This window comes from Periophthalmus magnuspinnatus, chromosome 22, assembly GCF_009829125.3.
Source record: "Periophthalmus magnuspinnatus isolate fPerMag1 chromosome 22, fPerMag1.2.pri, whole genome shotgun sequence".
In the NCBI taxonomy this organism is placed as follows: domain Eukaryota; kingdom Metazoa; phylum Chordata; class Actinopteri; order Gobiiformes; family Gobiidae; genus Periophthalmus; species Periophthalmus magnuspinnatus.
Genome location: NC_047147.1, coordinates 18,504,155 through 18,517,463, shown reverse-complemented (window position 1 = coordinate 18,517,463; position 13,309 = coordinate 18,504,155). Strand labels below are relative to the sequence as shown.

The 13,309-nt window shown below is 40.8% G+C and overlaps 1 protein-coding gene across 3 annotated transcripts in view; it reads left to right on the top strand.

Annotated features, from left to right (window-relative positions):
- The first annotated feature begins 7,644 nt into the window (after positions 1–7,644).
- crlf1a (cytokine receptor-like factor 1a) overlaps positions 7,645–13,309 on the top strand; it is a 227,773-nt gene continuing 222,108 nt past the window's right edge. For all 3 annotated transcript variants that reach the window (XR_008649196.1, XM_033988221.2, XM_033988223.2), the window contains exon 1: positions 7,645–8,053. Coding sequence is in view for 2 of the 3 variants with exons in the window: in XM_033988221.2 (XP_033844112.1) it covers positions 7,978–8,053 (76 nt within the window). In the remaining variant the exon portion in view is untranslated. The remainder of the gene's footprint in view (positions 8,054–13,309) is intronic.

Here is a 13,309-nt window from a genome sequence, read left to right as displayed (position 1 = left end):
GGCAGAAATGGTGCAAAAACTGGATTTCATAAGAGCAAACTGCTTTTTTTCAGTGTTTTTTTTTTTTTTTTTTTTTTGCAGCAACAGTTGAAGCAGGAGTAGAAGTAGTATAGTATAAGTAGTAGTAGAGGTGGGCGGAAATATATAAAAAATATATAATAAATATATTTAAATGTTTTTTGTTATTAGTAGCAGTATGCTCACAAAATAGTAGTATTAGTAGTAAGTAGTATAGCAAATACATAGCAGGAGCAGTAGTAATAGTAGTAGTAGCAGCAGCAGCAGCAGCAGCAGCAGCAGCAGCAGTAGTAGTAGTAGTAGTAGTAGTAGTAGTAGTAGTAGTAGTAGTAGTAGTAGTTTCTTCTTGCTTCATCTTGGTTCCATTGCAATATGCAGTGAAAGTACTTTGAATATGTAAATAAAACATAACCTCTAGAAATGTGCACACAGCCGTAGCGGTGCTGCCCTCTGCTGTACAGATATGGTGGTGCGTGCTTGTTATTACACACATTCCACAAGAGGCAGGAATAAAAAAAGGATCTAGTTTTGGCTGTTCCATTTAGATACTTAACAAGCAATTTACTACAACTTCCTTTTGTTTGATTGTTGAATAGTAATAACAAATGCCGAACAATACAGAGCCTTTAATTCTTACAGTTTGTGGCAATAAAAGTTAGAAATTGATATGTTTTTTTCCCCCATGGCTCATAATGTAGGGATATTTTGTGCGTGTTGTAGGCCCTGTAATGAAATATTAGCTTATGCCGGAACTTTAAGGACAATATAGTTGATATGTCACTTTTTTGATGTTATTGCTTTGCCTGAAATGTCTCACTGTATGGCTTTATACAGATTTGTCTTGCATTTATTCAAGTACAGGTCTTTTTAGTTGTCCATTTATACTTTGCTCATGTTTTCTAGTTGGGAGCAGGGTCACCTCTCCACAGACCCGACCATCATCTGCTTGTATCTATGGAGACATGTTTAATACTGTTATGTGAAAAGTTCCAGGCAAAGCAATTACTTCTCCATGGAGACAAGCAGGTGGCAGACCCTCCACCTGAAAAGTTACAGCGCGCACCTTTAAAAAAACTGCAAATATCGGATTATCAGTGTGTTGGGTAACCATCTTATCCTCCTGCTTCAGAACTGTTTTCCCGAAATGTAAGAAGGCTAACCACTCTGCCACAGTCCGAAGTTATTCCTCACTTACCGAATGTATTCATGATCTTAATTACTCACCACAATGAGTTTATAAGCATGTTTCACAACTCCCAGAGACTGTAGCGGAGTTTTCCTGTGATGGTAAAGCTGACAACTAGCATGCTAACGCGCACTTCCTGATTATTGGCAAAAATGCTTTCTAATTAGATGCAGAAAGCACACATTTGATCTATTTTGACCTCAAGACCTGCTTATGCAAGACACGTTTTGCTCAAATACATGGGGAAAAATCGGGTACGGGGCCTTTAACCTAAATTTTCCAACTTTTTTGGGGTAGGAAAATCCATACAAGCGTTTCGAGTCCCAAACCCCCAAATCTTCTCGTCCATGTAAACCAAGTATGAAAACAATAACACACAGGCAGAGGGCATCATTTCTCAAGTGCTTTGTTTACCGGGGCCAGAATTAATGCATTTCCACTGTTAGCGGATTAGCTCGATTTCCTATGCTAATCTTTTATAATGTCTCCCATTCAACGCGGCGCAACATTTAACACGTTTATAATTACGAGGGCTTATTCCAACTCTTTTATAAAGTTGTTCGTGATTTGTCAAACCGCGGTGGTCCCCAAGATGAAAGCTGTGGGAACCGGAATCAACGCCACTGGCCTTTTCGCCAAAAAACAAACGGCTAATCCTACTTTTGTCTTATAATTTTGGAGTTGCTTGATGCCCACATTGGCTCCATATGAGAGAGGGGACGGAGGGAGAGAGGAGAAGAGAAACAGAGAGAGAGAGAAAGAGAGAGGAGGGGGTAAAGAGAGAGAGAGAGAGAGGAGGGGGGTAAAGAGAGAGACAGAGAGAGAAAGAGAGAGAGAGGGGGGGGTTAAGAGAGAGAAAGAGAGAGAGAGGGAGAGGAAGGGGGTAAAGAGAGAGAAAGAGAGAGAGAGGAGGGGAGAGAGCGAGAGAAAGAGAGAGAGGAGGGGGTAAAGAGAGAGACAGAGAGAGAAAGAGAGAGAGAGGAGGGGGTTAAGAGAGAGAGAGAGGAAGGTGGTAAAGAGAGAGAAAGAGAGAGAGAGGAGGGGAGAGAGAGAAAGAGAGAGAGAGGAGGGGAGAGAGAGAAAGAGAGAGAGAGGAGGGGGTAAAGAGAGAAAAAGAAAGAGAGGGGGAAAGAGAGAAAGAAAGAGGAGGGTGGTAAAGAGAGAGAAAGAGAGAGAGTAGGGGGTAGAGAGAGAGAGGGAGGAGGGGGGTAAAGAGAAAGAGAGAGAGATAGGAGGGGGTTAAGAGGAGAGCGGTAAAGAGAGAGAAAGAGGAGGGCAGTAAAGAGACAGAAAGAGAGAGAGCAGGGTTAAAGAGAGAGAAACAGAGAGAGAGAGAAAGAGAGGAGGGGGTAAAGAGAGCGAGAAAGAGAGAAAGAGAAAAAGGAGGGGGTAAGGAGAGAGAAAGAGAGAGAGAAGAGAGTAAGAGAAACGGAGAGAGCGAGAAGAGATAGAGAAACAGAGAGAAAGCGAGAGGATAGGGAGTAAAGAGAGAAAAAGAGAGAGAGAAGAGAGTAAGAGAACCAGAGAGAGAGGAGGGTAAAGAGAGAGAAAGTGAGAGAGAGAGCGAAAGAGAGGTAAAGAGAGAGAGTAAGAGAAACTAAGAGAGAAGAGACAGAGAGAGAAAGAGAGTTAGAGAGAGACAGAAAAAGAATGAGAAAGAGAAAGCAAGAGATAGATAAAGGGAGAGAGAGATGAATAGCTACAGCGAAAAAGCAAAATAGACAGAAAAAAGGAGTAAGAAGGGGGATAAAGAGAGTGTGAGTGAGAGAAAGAGAGTTAGAGAAAGTAAAATAGGGAGAGAGAGAAAAAGAGTAAGAAAGAGTAAACGAGAAAGGAAGAGAGAGAAAGACAAAGAGCGAAAGAGAGAGCAAATGAAAGAAAGTTAGAGAGTGAGAAAGAAAAATAGAGAGCGAGAAAGAGCATAGTTGATGTACATCTGTCATGCATTATTGTGGAGAATGCCAGGCTTCTTATACGGGCTTTAGAGAACTATGTGGGGAGGGGGTCTGAAGAGAGCAAACAACGTCCAGTGTACGGTCTGTCGTGTTGGAGGATAATAGATGATACATGTTAGGTCCACAGGTCACGGGTCGCCCCTAGAAGTGTTTCTGGAGCGAAGGAATAGTAGCAGGACAGTGGTCAAATTTAGTTTCCAAAAAGATAATAGTTTGGTAGTTATGGATCATCGGTTTTCTTTTTGCTATCAGACACTAAGTACGTTTTTGCATACTGAGAAAATATTAGTTAGCGTCTTTGCTAATTAGCCTATTGTAAATTATGGCTAGCCTATCCATGGGTCTCAGAATGATGCAAAACAGTCATTGCCATAGCGATGAACAGCTTAAAACCTATATATTTTATATTTTTAATGATTAAAAAGTCCACCAAATGTTGTAGAAATAAAACTGAAGTGTTATATTGCCCTCAAAATAAACCAACATACAAGTTTTTTTAAATTTTTTATTAGCCTAGCAATTAGCGTTGCTTGTTCCATAATTGCCGGGCGACGCCTCTTGCCTAAAGCAACCAAACAATGGCTTCGGAGCTGATCCATAAATAACAGGTTTACAAAATATTAACTTGTAATTAGCAAGAAAACGTAGCCTACTTAAGCCAAAAGTCTTACTAAAGGCTATAACATTTAGATTTTAAGTTTGCCAGTCCGTCTTTTGGAGCTCACCTTCTAATGCCAAGCTAGGCCCGCTTAAATCCACCATGACCCAAACATCTTTCTTTCATTATGTAGTTGCTCTTTATTTTGTCCTCAATAGAAACCAAGCCCCTACATGTAATCATGGAAGCAATAACTTAACAACCACACACACAGAAGAGTAGAGAGAGCACTCCTCAGAATTCCCCACGCAGGACGGGGGTGGGTGGGGGTGCAGGGGGGGGGGTGCAGTGGTGGTCCTGACCTCTTCAAACGGTCCAATCAGCCGGGACAGAGGATCAGAGCTGAGCCGGGGTATGTGGGTACAGGGGGAGACATTCTGATTAGTTTGTCTGTCTCATTGCAGTGGACTTTTTTTTCAGTAGATTTGTTGAAATGTTGTTGGTTGTAAGTTTAAATTGCCCGAACCAGTTTTTTTTTTTCCTATATATTTGAACAAAAAACGTCTTACTTACCTCAGTACAAATATATTGTACGCGGAGCTTTTTAGGTCAAAATAAGTCTGCTGTGTACTGTACTTAATTAGAAAGTGTTTTATTATCCGAGAATCAGGAAGTGCGAGTTAGCATGCTAGTTGTTGTTAGCAAAACTCCACTCCTGGCCTCACTGCAAACTGGTCAAAATCATGCTTTTTCACGTTTTTGAGACAGTAAAAAAACGGGTACAGCGTCTTTTAAGGCTGATGTGACTTTTTGGTGTCTCTACGGCGTTATCACTTTGCCTAGAATGCTCCACTGTGCGGCATTGAACGTATTCATCTCCATGGCGACAAGCAGGTGCACTATTTTTGTACACGTACGTACGTACATACATAAACACAAGTTAGAATATACTTGATTGAGACGTTTGTCCACTGTATTTGACTTGTTCTGTAGTGTTTCTGGACACTTTGGGTTGTTATCGACTCACGTGGGTGTCACATGGTCCGGGAATTGAACCCGGGACCTTCTTGTTGTGAGGTGTGACAGTTAACCACTTTATCACCATATACTGTACCACCACCAGTTGTATATTAACTACATAAAAACACCCATAGCTGTTTCCTATTACCCCATAGTAAAGGGAGAAAGTGATGGTGGTAGAGAGGAGAAGAGGAGCTGAAGGGAGCTGGTTCTGCTGCTGCGGTGGAGACAGGGTGGAGGAGGTTTGTAGCTGCGAACATAGGATAAGAAAAGGGTGATTATATGAACTGATTGGCTAAAAACAACAGTTGCGTGACAGGAAATAGGAAATGCAATATATCCCTCAAACCTCAGTAGTTTCATGTTCGCCATTTCGCTAGCATGGACGCTACGCACCACTGCTAACCGTTATCTTAAAATTAGCATCCATATAAATAAACAATACAATCTGCAAACGTATAAATTGAAGCGTGAGCAGTTTAGCAAAAGGGACAAAAGGGACAAAAGGGACAAAAGGGGCAATGACAGTTACATTACATCACTAACACTGGCTGCGATCGCTTACTTTTTTTGTCCATTCAGCAGTCAGACACCGTCGCTGACACACCAGAGGTCAAAGGTCAAGATGATGTGTCCGGAAAGAGACGACAACAAGGAGACATTCTATCAAACTCTGTCCATTTACTGGAGTTTGTGAACTATTGCTGTGAGCGGGAAGGCAGTAGAATGGACTACAGTGTCTTCTATGAGCTGGGAAGAGGAGGAGGGGGGGATAGTGATGGCTTACGCTGCCCCCTGCTGACTAACTACTGCTAACTGCGTGTCTACGGGGCCTCCATTAGTCAAGCTTTAGTCACGATGCCCATTCAAGTGATGAACTTCTACAACTCTAGTGGCTGGATTTATTCTCCTCGCTAGTCTTTGTTAATGGGTTCAAGTCTGCACTCCCACTCGCTGTCCGATACCAACGGATATGATGGGATGTGTCAAAATGAAGAAGGTGGGGAGGAGTAGGCTGTGAATTAGCAACGTGTAAAATCGACACAAAACAAAATTATTATAGACTGTTATACCAAGTTCAAGCTAACTTTTTAAGCCATGGAACAAGAGTAATATAGGCCATTAGATCCAAACATAGACTGTATATATAAATAGACATAGCTAATTTGCTAGCCACCACGTTCCAAATAGGAAATGATCACGAGCCCGCTTCCGGCTTCATTTCTCTGGCTTGAATTCACTTTCTATTGAAAAAACTGCCGCCCTTCTCTCTGTAACTGCTGCTATTTTATTTGGTAATTGTGTCCGTACATCAAGATATCAACTTTAATAACAGACAAATCAGGAGCGTCCTTTCCTCGAGGTCGCTCCCACTAGCGTTAGCAACAAGTTTGACACACTTCCTGCTGGGAGGGGGCGTTACTTTCAAACAGCCTCACTCCCGACTGGCTCTTTGTTTGCAATGAGACATGAATTCCCAATGTGGAACTTGGGTCCAAATTCGCCCCTGTAACTGCTTAGTACCTTGAAAACATGTACTCTTTCTGCGGGGTCACTTCTCCACAGATCTGACCTGTAAGTTGGTCTGCATGATGACGCCACTTATGTCCCCGTGTCCCCATACTGTCGAACATTCCAGGCAAAGCAATAACACTTTCATGAAGACAAGCTGGTGGTGGACTCTCCATCCATAAAGTTACATAGTGGAACTTTAAATTCAAAATGTTATTCAAAATGTTATAATAAACTTGCCTATTTACATAAACTAACTGTTAATGTTTTTTTACAATAAAGTTATGAGATTTGAACTTGATGTTTCCTTGTGGCCAATTATTGTTTTTTTATAGGCCTATCCGGGTAATAATATGCTCCTTTAAAAGATATACTTCCCATAGGATATCAAATTAATTAAAAAAAAAAAAGAAAAAATATTCTTTTACTCAGAAAACGTGGGCCTACCTACGTTATCGTGCGTAACAGCGCAAGACCCGAGGCATGGAAACTACAGCTACAATGAGTTTGTCAGACAGACAGTGCAGGGGTGAAAGAGAGAGAGAGGATCATCACTGCAGAGGGCTGGACAGAGAAGAGAGAGGGAGAGAAGAGGGACAGAGAGAGACAGACAGAGGGAAGAGAGAGAGAGGGGGAAGAGAGAGGGGAGAGAGGGGGGAAGAGAGAGAGAGGGAAAGAGAGAGGAGCGAGATAAAGAGAGGGGAAGAGAGACAGAGGGGAGGGAGAGAGGGGGGAAGAGAGAGAGGGAAAGAGAGAGGAGAGAGATAAAGAGAGGGGACGAGAGACAGAGGGGAGGGAGAGAGGGGAGAGAGAAAGGAGAGAGGTGGGAAGAGAGAGAGCGGGAAGAGAGAGGAGAGAGAAGAGAGAGAGAGATAAAGAAAGGGGAAGAGAGACAGAGGGAAGGGAGGGGGGAAGAGAGAGACAGAGGAGAGGAGAGAGAGAGACAGGGGAGAGAGATACAGAGAGGGGAAAAGAGAGAGAGAGAGAAAGAGAGAGAAGAGAGAGACAGAGGGAAGAGCGAGAAAGACAGTGGGAAGAGAGAGACAGAGAGAGAGATGAGAGAAAGAGAGGGAGGAGAGAGTGGGAGAAAAACAGAGAAACAGAGAGCGAGAAAAGAGAGGGAGGAGAGGGTAAGAGAGAGAGAACAGAGAGACAGAAAGGGAGAGAGAAGAGAAAGAGAGGGGAAGAGAGAGAGAGAAAGAGCGCGAGAGCTAGACAGACAGAGAGAGCGAGAAAGAAAGAGAGAGAGAGTGAGAGAGAAGAGAGAGTAAGAGAGAGAGAGAGAGAGAGAGAGAGAGGCTGGGGCACAGACGGGACGAGGAAAGGGGGAGACGGAGAGAGGGAGGGGCCAAACGATCAACTTGTCCATGATTTAGCTGCAGGAAGCTTTAAAAAGGCAGCAGACAGCCACCAGGGCGGGATAGACGCACTCTTTTTCACCCGTCTTTGCAGTAACGTGCCGCCGTATGGATTCTCGACTGGAGGAGTTTTTCCACTGGGTCACACTCCGTAGGACGCGTCTTCACTTCGGCTCGGACTCTTCACCTACTCCGGAACACTGACTTTGAACTGTGCTGTGCTTTTTTCAGCTCTCTCCTCTGTGCGTAATTTAGACGATCGGTGCAGCGACATCCGAACAACAGCGAGGAGAGGAACGCAACTGACTTTTCAGGACAAAGTTTGGGAAAATGGAAGTCGTGTGGTTGGATCTAGTGTTGCTTTTGCCCATGCTGCAGATCCCCGGCGTGCTAACACTGTCCACACGTAAGTAAGGCGCACTGGATGTCCACGGAGGGGTCAGGACGCAGCACTACTACACCCTAACCACAACTAACACTACTATACACTTCTGACACGGTGATAAATGGCATTTGAGGGTAAACCTTTTGCAGAAATAGTTGTGTTTTTGCAATGAACTTTTGGATGAAGACACCTTTTGTATGGCCCCTACTGTGTAATATAGCTGTGCATTGTGCATTATTATGTCCTCACATCAAGCACTGGGGGCAAAATGAGTACAATCTAACAAAAATAAATAAAATAATGCATCTGAAACATTTGAAAAGTTTGAGTTTAATTACATGGCCAGGAATTCCATACAACAAAACATGGATTACCAGAATTCAGAAGTAGTTTAAACGCAAAGCTGTCACATGGATTGGCAACATTATTATTATTATTATTATTATTATTATTATTATTATTTTTATTTATTTTTATTGTTAATTTAAGAAAACAAATAGATCTACATACTAAGAAATTCAATCTATTAACACACACACACACACAAAAAAAAAAAAAATCAAAATATTAGAACAATTCAATAACTTTCCACACCATTTCAAGCATGTTTTTACCTTACCATATCTTAAGCATAAAAATCTACTCCCATATACAAAACAATGCCTTCTTATATTTTGCTATCCAACCTCCACATGGCTTGGTCCACTGACAGGCCCCGGTTATGAATGTTCTTCAGCTGACGTCTTGTAGCCCGCAGCTCCAGAGGAAGCACCCGCTGGGCCCAATTTCAACAAGTCCCACCATAATTCCTTTAACACATGGGGTCCGCCAGTTTACAACAGTGACATCAGGAGAACGTTAACCAGCGGACAAACCCGACGCACACGCATAAATCAAACCTAAGTAGTTGGATTAGGGTTTATGGTGATCCTGGGACCTATGGTAGCTCATTGAGTAGCCAGTAAAAGTGAATGTAGTGGAGGGGCCCTTAGGAGATGGTGGGCCCCTGATCAAAAAGCCCCCCGCTGTTTACGGCTCCCTCTAATTGCTCATTACATTTTATTTACTGCTATAATGGATCCTGCAGTCTTACCTTTCGCCCTGTGTGTTATGGTAATTGGAGTTGGCGTACACAAGCCAGGCAAGAGTAGCAAATGGCAAATAGTTGGTGGCATGACCTTTAGTCCAAATAGTAAAAAGATTTGAAACGGGAAGTCTGGTTTATTTTGATTTTTTGTACCTAAATAAGCTGGACATGGCACAAAATGTAAGTTAGGTCATGGATTGTAGTGAGATGGTTAGCCTTAAGATATGAGTTTTCAAACATTACTGATCTGAAAGCATGTGAACGGCCTTTTTTAATTACAAATCTATCTATATCTGTCTATTTATGCGTACATAACATTGCCTTTCATTTTGTAGTGAAAAATGAAAGGCAAAAATGTGTTAAAATAAAAAAAATAATTTAAATTACTTCTTCATAAATGTTATTAATTTGAAAACATGTGAACGAGATTAGTTTATGAAACAGGAATTATGTATAATATTAAAATAGCCGTCTATACGCATTTAAAAGGGGCAGTAAAATTGTTTTTGCTTGAAATTTTTAACTGTATTTACGTCATCGAATTTTCAAAAATACTCTCCGGTCTATTATTATTCCCGGTAGCGTGATGTATTTCTGACCGCTAAGACATGCCTCCCCGAATCCACCTAAAACCCTATGTCTATCCCTAACGTGTTTTAGGAATTGTCGATAGAAAAACTGCCTTTATCCTGGTAGCGTGCAAGTGACGGTTACCACACTTAAACTATTTAGTCATCCAAATGTTGAAATAATTCTCAAAACAGATTCTCGGTAATGTAACCCAGCCCTACCCAAAAAGCCTTCAAATTCGTCCATTTTGCTTTTCATCGTGCCCGAACATGTTCCGTTCCGACATCACTTTAAGTAGCTAATCTATCCATTCTCTCCACACGGGAATCTCCATAACTACGACAAAACTGCTACTTGAATATAAAACGATATCCTTCCATCTCTCTAGGTTGTTTTGCATGGCCCATTGTCACCAAATGTTGCGTGACTTCTTCCACTTGGCTTGGCCTGCCCCTCCGAATGTTGCGAATGTAGAGTCTATTGTGGGGCTCAGTGGAGGATATTCCGGCTTTGTGCTCGCTGAACAGGCATCGATGACAGGAGCCGTTGGAAAACTGACAGTACAAAAAAAGGGAAGGCTTACGCTCAAATATGTGTGTCAAAACATCAATGGGAATGGACCAGATAATCCGCTGTACAATGGGGAAGTGTGGGTTTGGAAAGGAAGTCGGAAATTTATGTGCCGGATGCTGCAAATTAGAACAATTGTTTATTTCACCTGGACTTAAAGCTCAGTTTGAGTTTGTAGGCTTATAGGGTTGTCACAAATCGATACCCAAATACTAATCGATACTAAAATATTGAAGTAATGAATCTAGATACTCATTTGAACAAGTATCAGTACTGAAAAAAATACATAACTAGGACCAAACTGGACATTTCCTGGATTGTTCTAGAATGGTCTTCATCTTTTATCAGACAAAAGACAAAAGGGTTTGTTTTAAAAATTGCATTCAGCCAGAGAAAATTGTGTTTTCTAAAAAAAACCCAACAATTAAAAAAAAAAATTACATAACATCTAGATTTAGATTGTATTTGATGGAAGCAACGCAACTAAAACATGGTGTGCAAAAGTATTGTCTCTTTCTTATGGGTATTTTCATTATGTTTGTGGTATAAGTATTTCTAATGTATATGTAAGGTCCATTCGAAAACTGTTTTTTTTTTTATAGGAAATAACTGCATTATAAGTAAAATGAACAGAGAAGTTAAAACAGAGGTGTCAGTAACTCTATGGATATAATGATTACAATACAATTTAACCACAACATTAACCTCAAACTGTAAAAAAGAGCTGGAAATAACTCATAACATAACATAACCATGACATTAACAGGCACATTGTTGCTCCTTCCTGATGGATTCTCATAATATCATCTGAATATTATAGATTGTAACAGCCCACAGTAACATTACACAACCGCTTACACAACACAAGATAATAGTATTTGTTTGTTATACCACGTGGCTTTACACTAGTTCTGATAAAAGATGAAACTGTTCAGGAAAGGTCAAATTTAGTAATGTGATATTTCTTTTTTGGCACCGATTTTGATACTTTTGAAAACTCTATGACATTATTTCCCATATAACTTTACTCCATTTTGAATACACTTATCCATAGATGTTTTCCGACCCTTCAACCCCGATCGTGCTCCTGTTTTAGGTGTCCATTTCCTCCTTGGGCGTCTACTGTGTCGTGATGAGGAGGCCGCAGCTTCTCCAAACAAACCCCGTGTCTTTGCTCATTTGTCATCGAATGCATCGCACAGGGACAATAAACACGTATAATTGTGTCTCTCAGCGCCGCTTTTGAACTGCTCTGAGGAGGTTTAGGGCTGCCGACGGCGCGCTCTCCGGACCACTGTCTCCTCCTGCGCGGAACAAATAAACTCAGCTTGTTATTCAGTCGGATCAGCTCATTACGGGCTAATCCTAGTCCGCTTTCCTTAGGCCTACGCAGTGATGAGAAATACCATCAGTGAGTGCTTGTCTGACTGTGGGATAGCATGCGTGCAGTATTAGTAGTGCTATAGTGCTTCAGTATTCTATATAAGATGTAGGGATACGCAGATCCAACTTTTTCAGGTCGATACCAAATTCGATACTTTTGACTTTAAGTACCTGCCAATATCAGATATTAACAGATACCAGTGTAGAGAGAAAATGGTACATATTTCCTTAAAACAATCCAATGATCCAATTGTGGTATGCACAGGTCATATACAGGTCAAAATCAGCCTATAAATAGTCCTGTTATGTCCAGTTAATGGCACAACCAGGATATTGACTTAACTGATATCATGGGAACAATCAAGCTAATTTTTCAGTATCGGTGCCCACATTCAATACCAGTATCAGTATCAGTGCATCACTAATAAAATGACTGTAATGAAACAAACTGGATATTTTTGATCAATATATATATATTTTTAAATGGCTTAAAAATCAAAAATTGTGCTTCCCAAATGGGCTTCAGGTGCCTGAGTAGACAACATTTAGCTAAGAGCCAGAGACAGACTGATATATCAGATGGCAGATATATCGGGCAGATATTTGGTATCTTTAGCGTATCTACTACCGGCCTTAAATCTACAGCACAAGCCCATATATTTTGTTTTGATCAATCAGCTGCCTAAAAAATACTCGTAAAGTTTTATTTGAACACTTCAGTGTGAAGAGATACTGGTAACGTGACTATACCTTCTCTTATAGGTTTGTAGTAACAAAGGGCTGTGTGTGAGTTTTTAGTAAATGTAGATTACAGACTTTGAGGAAAATAATGAAAATCAGCACCAAAAATACCAGCAGATCAGCCACCGGTTTCTCTGAATTCAAAACATATCAGCATCGGCCATGAAAAAAGTTGTATCAGTCAGTCTTTACTACTACATCTAGCTATCATCCGGTCTAGCTAAAGATGACAAAATGAATAACCAGATAAAAATAAAATGTCGTGATTGATCTCTCAGGCATATAGTAATACTAATATAATAGAAATATACATAAATATGCAGCCTACCTATTTATTTTTCTTATGTCTTCCCTTTAATCACTGAAAATACTGGTAACTGTGCAGGGAAAGAATCCACATGCTAGACGCTGACATGTTCTGAACGGGCCAAATGGACCAATGGGCCAACAGCGAGCCACTTGTTTATATTAGTGTTGTCACAATACAAAAAATTAAAGTCGATTTCGATACCAAGAAATTCACTCAATACTATACTGATTACAATACCAAAAAATACTCCTTTTTTAGTAATTTTTGTATTCATTCAAAATAATGAAACTGTTCAGGAGAGCTTACATTTAGTCCATGTGATTTTTTTGCAGTATTGATACTTGTTCAAATGAGTATCTAGTTTTGATATTAATTTTAGTACAGATTAGGGTCTGATTTTAGATACTTTTTACTAGTTCACATATAGTTTTTATTCAGTACTTGTTGCAGGGCTCTGCTAGCTCACTGTCGCTGTATTTGTTCCTTCCTGAGTGCTGTACTCTACTGTGCACTATTGTATAATACGTTTTGAGTAAATGAGTTTGCTTTTGCAGCAGCTGCCACTCATGTATTTACTATGACTAACCACATAACTGTATATTATGTTTTTACTGCT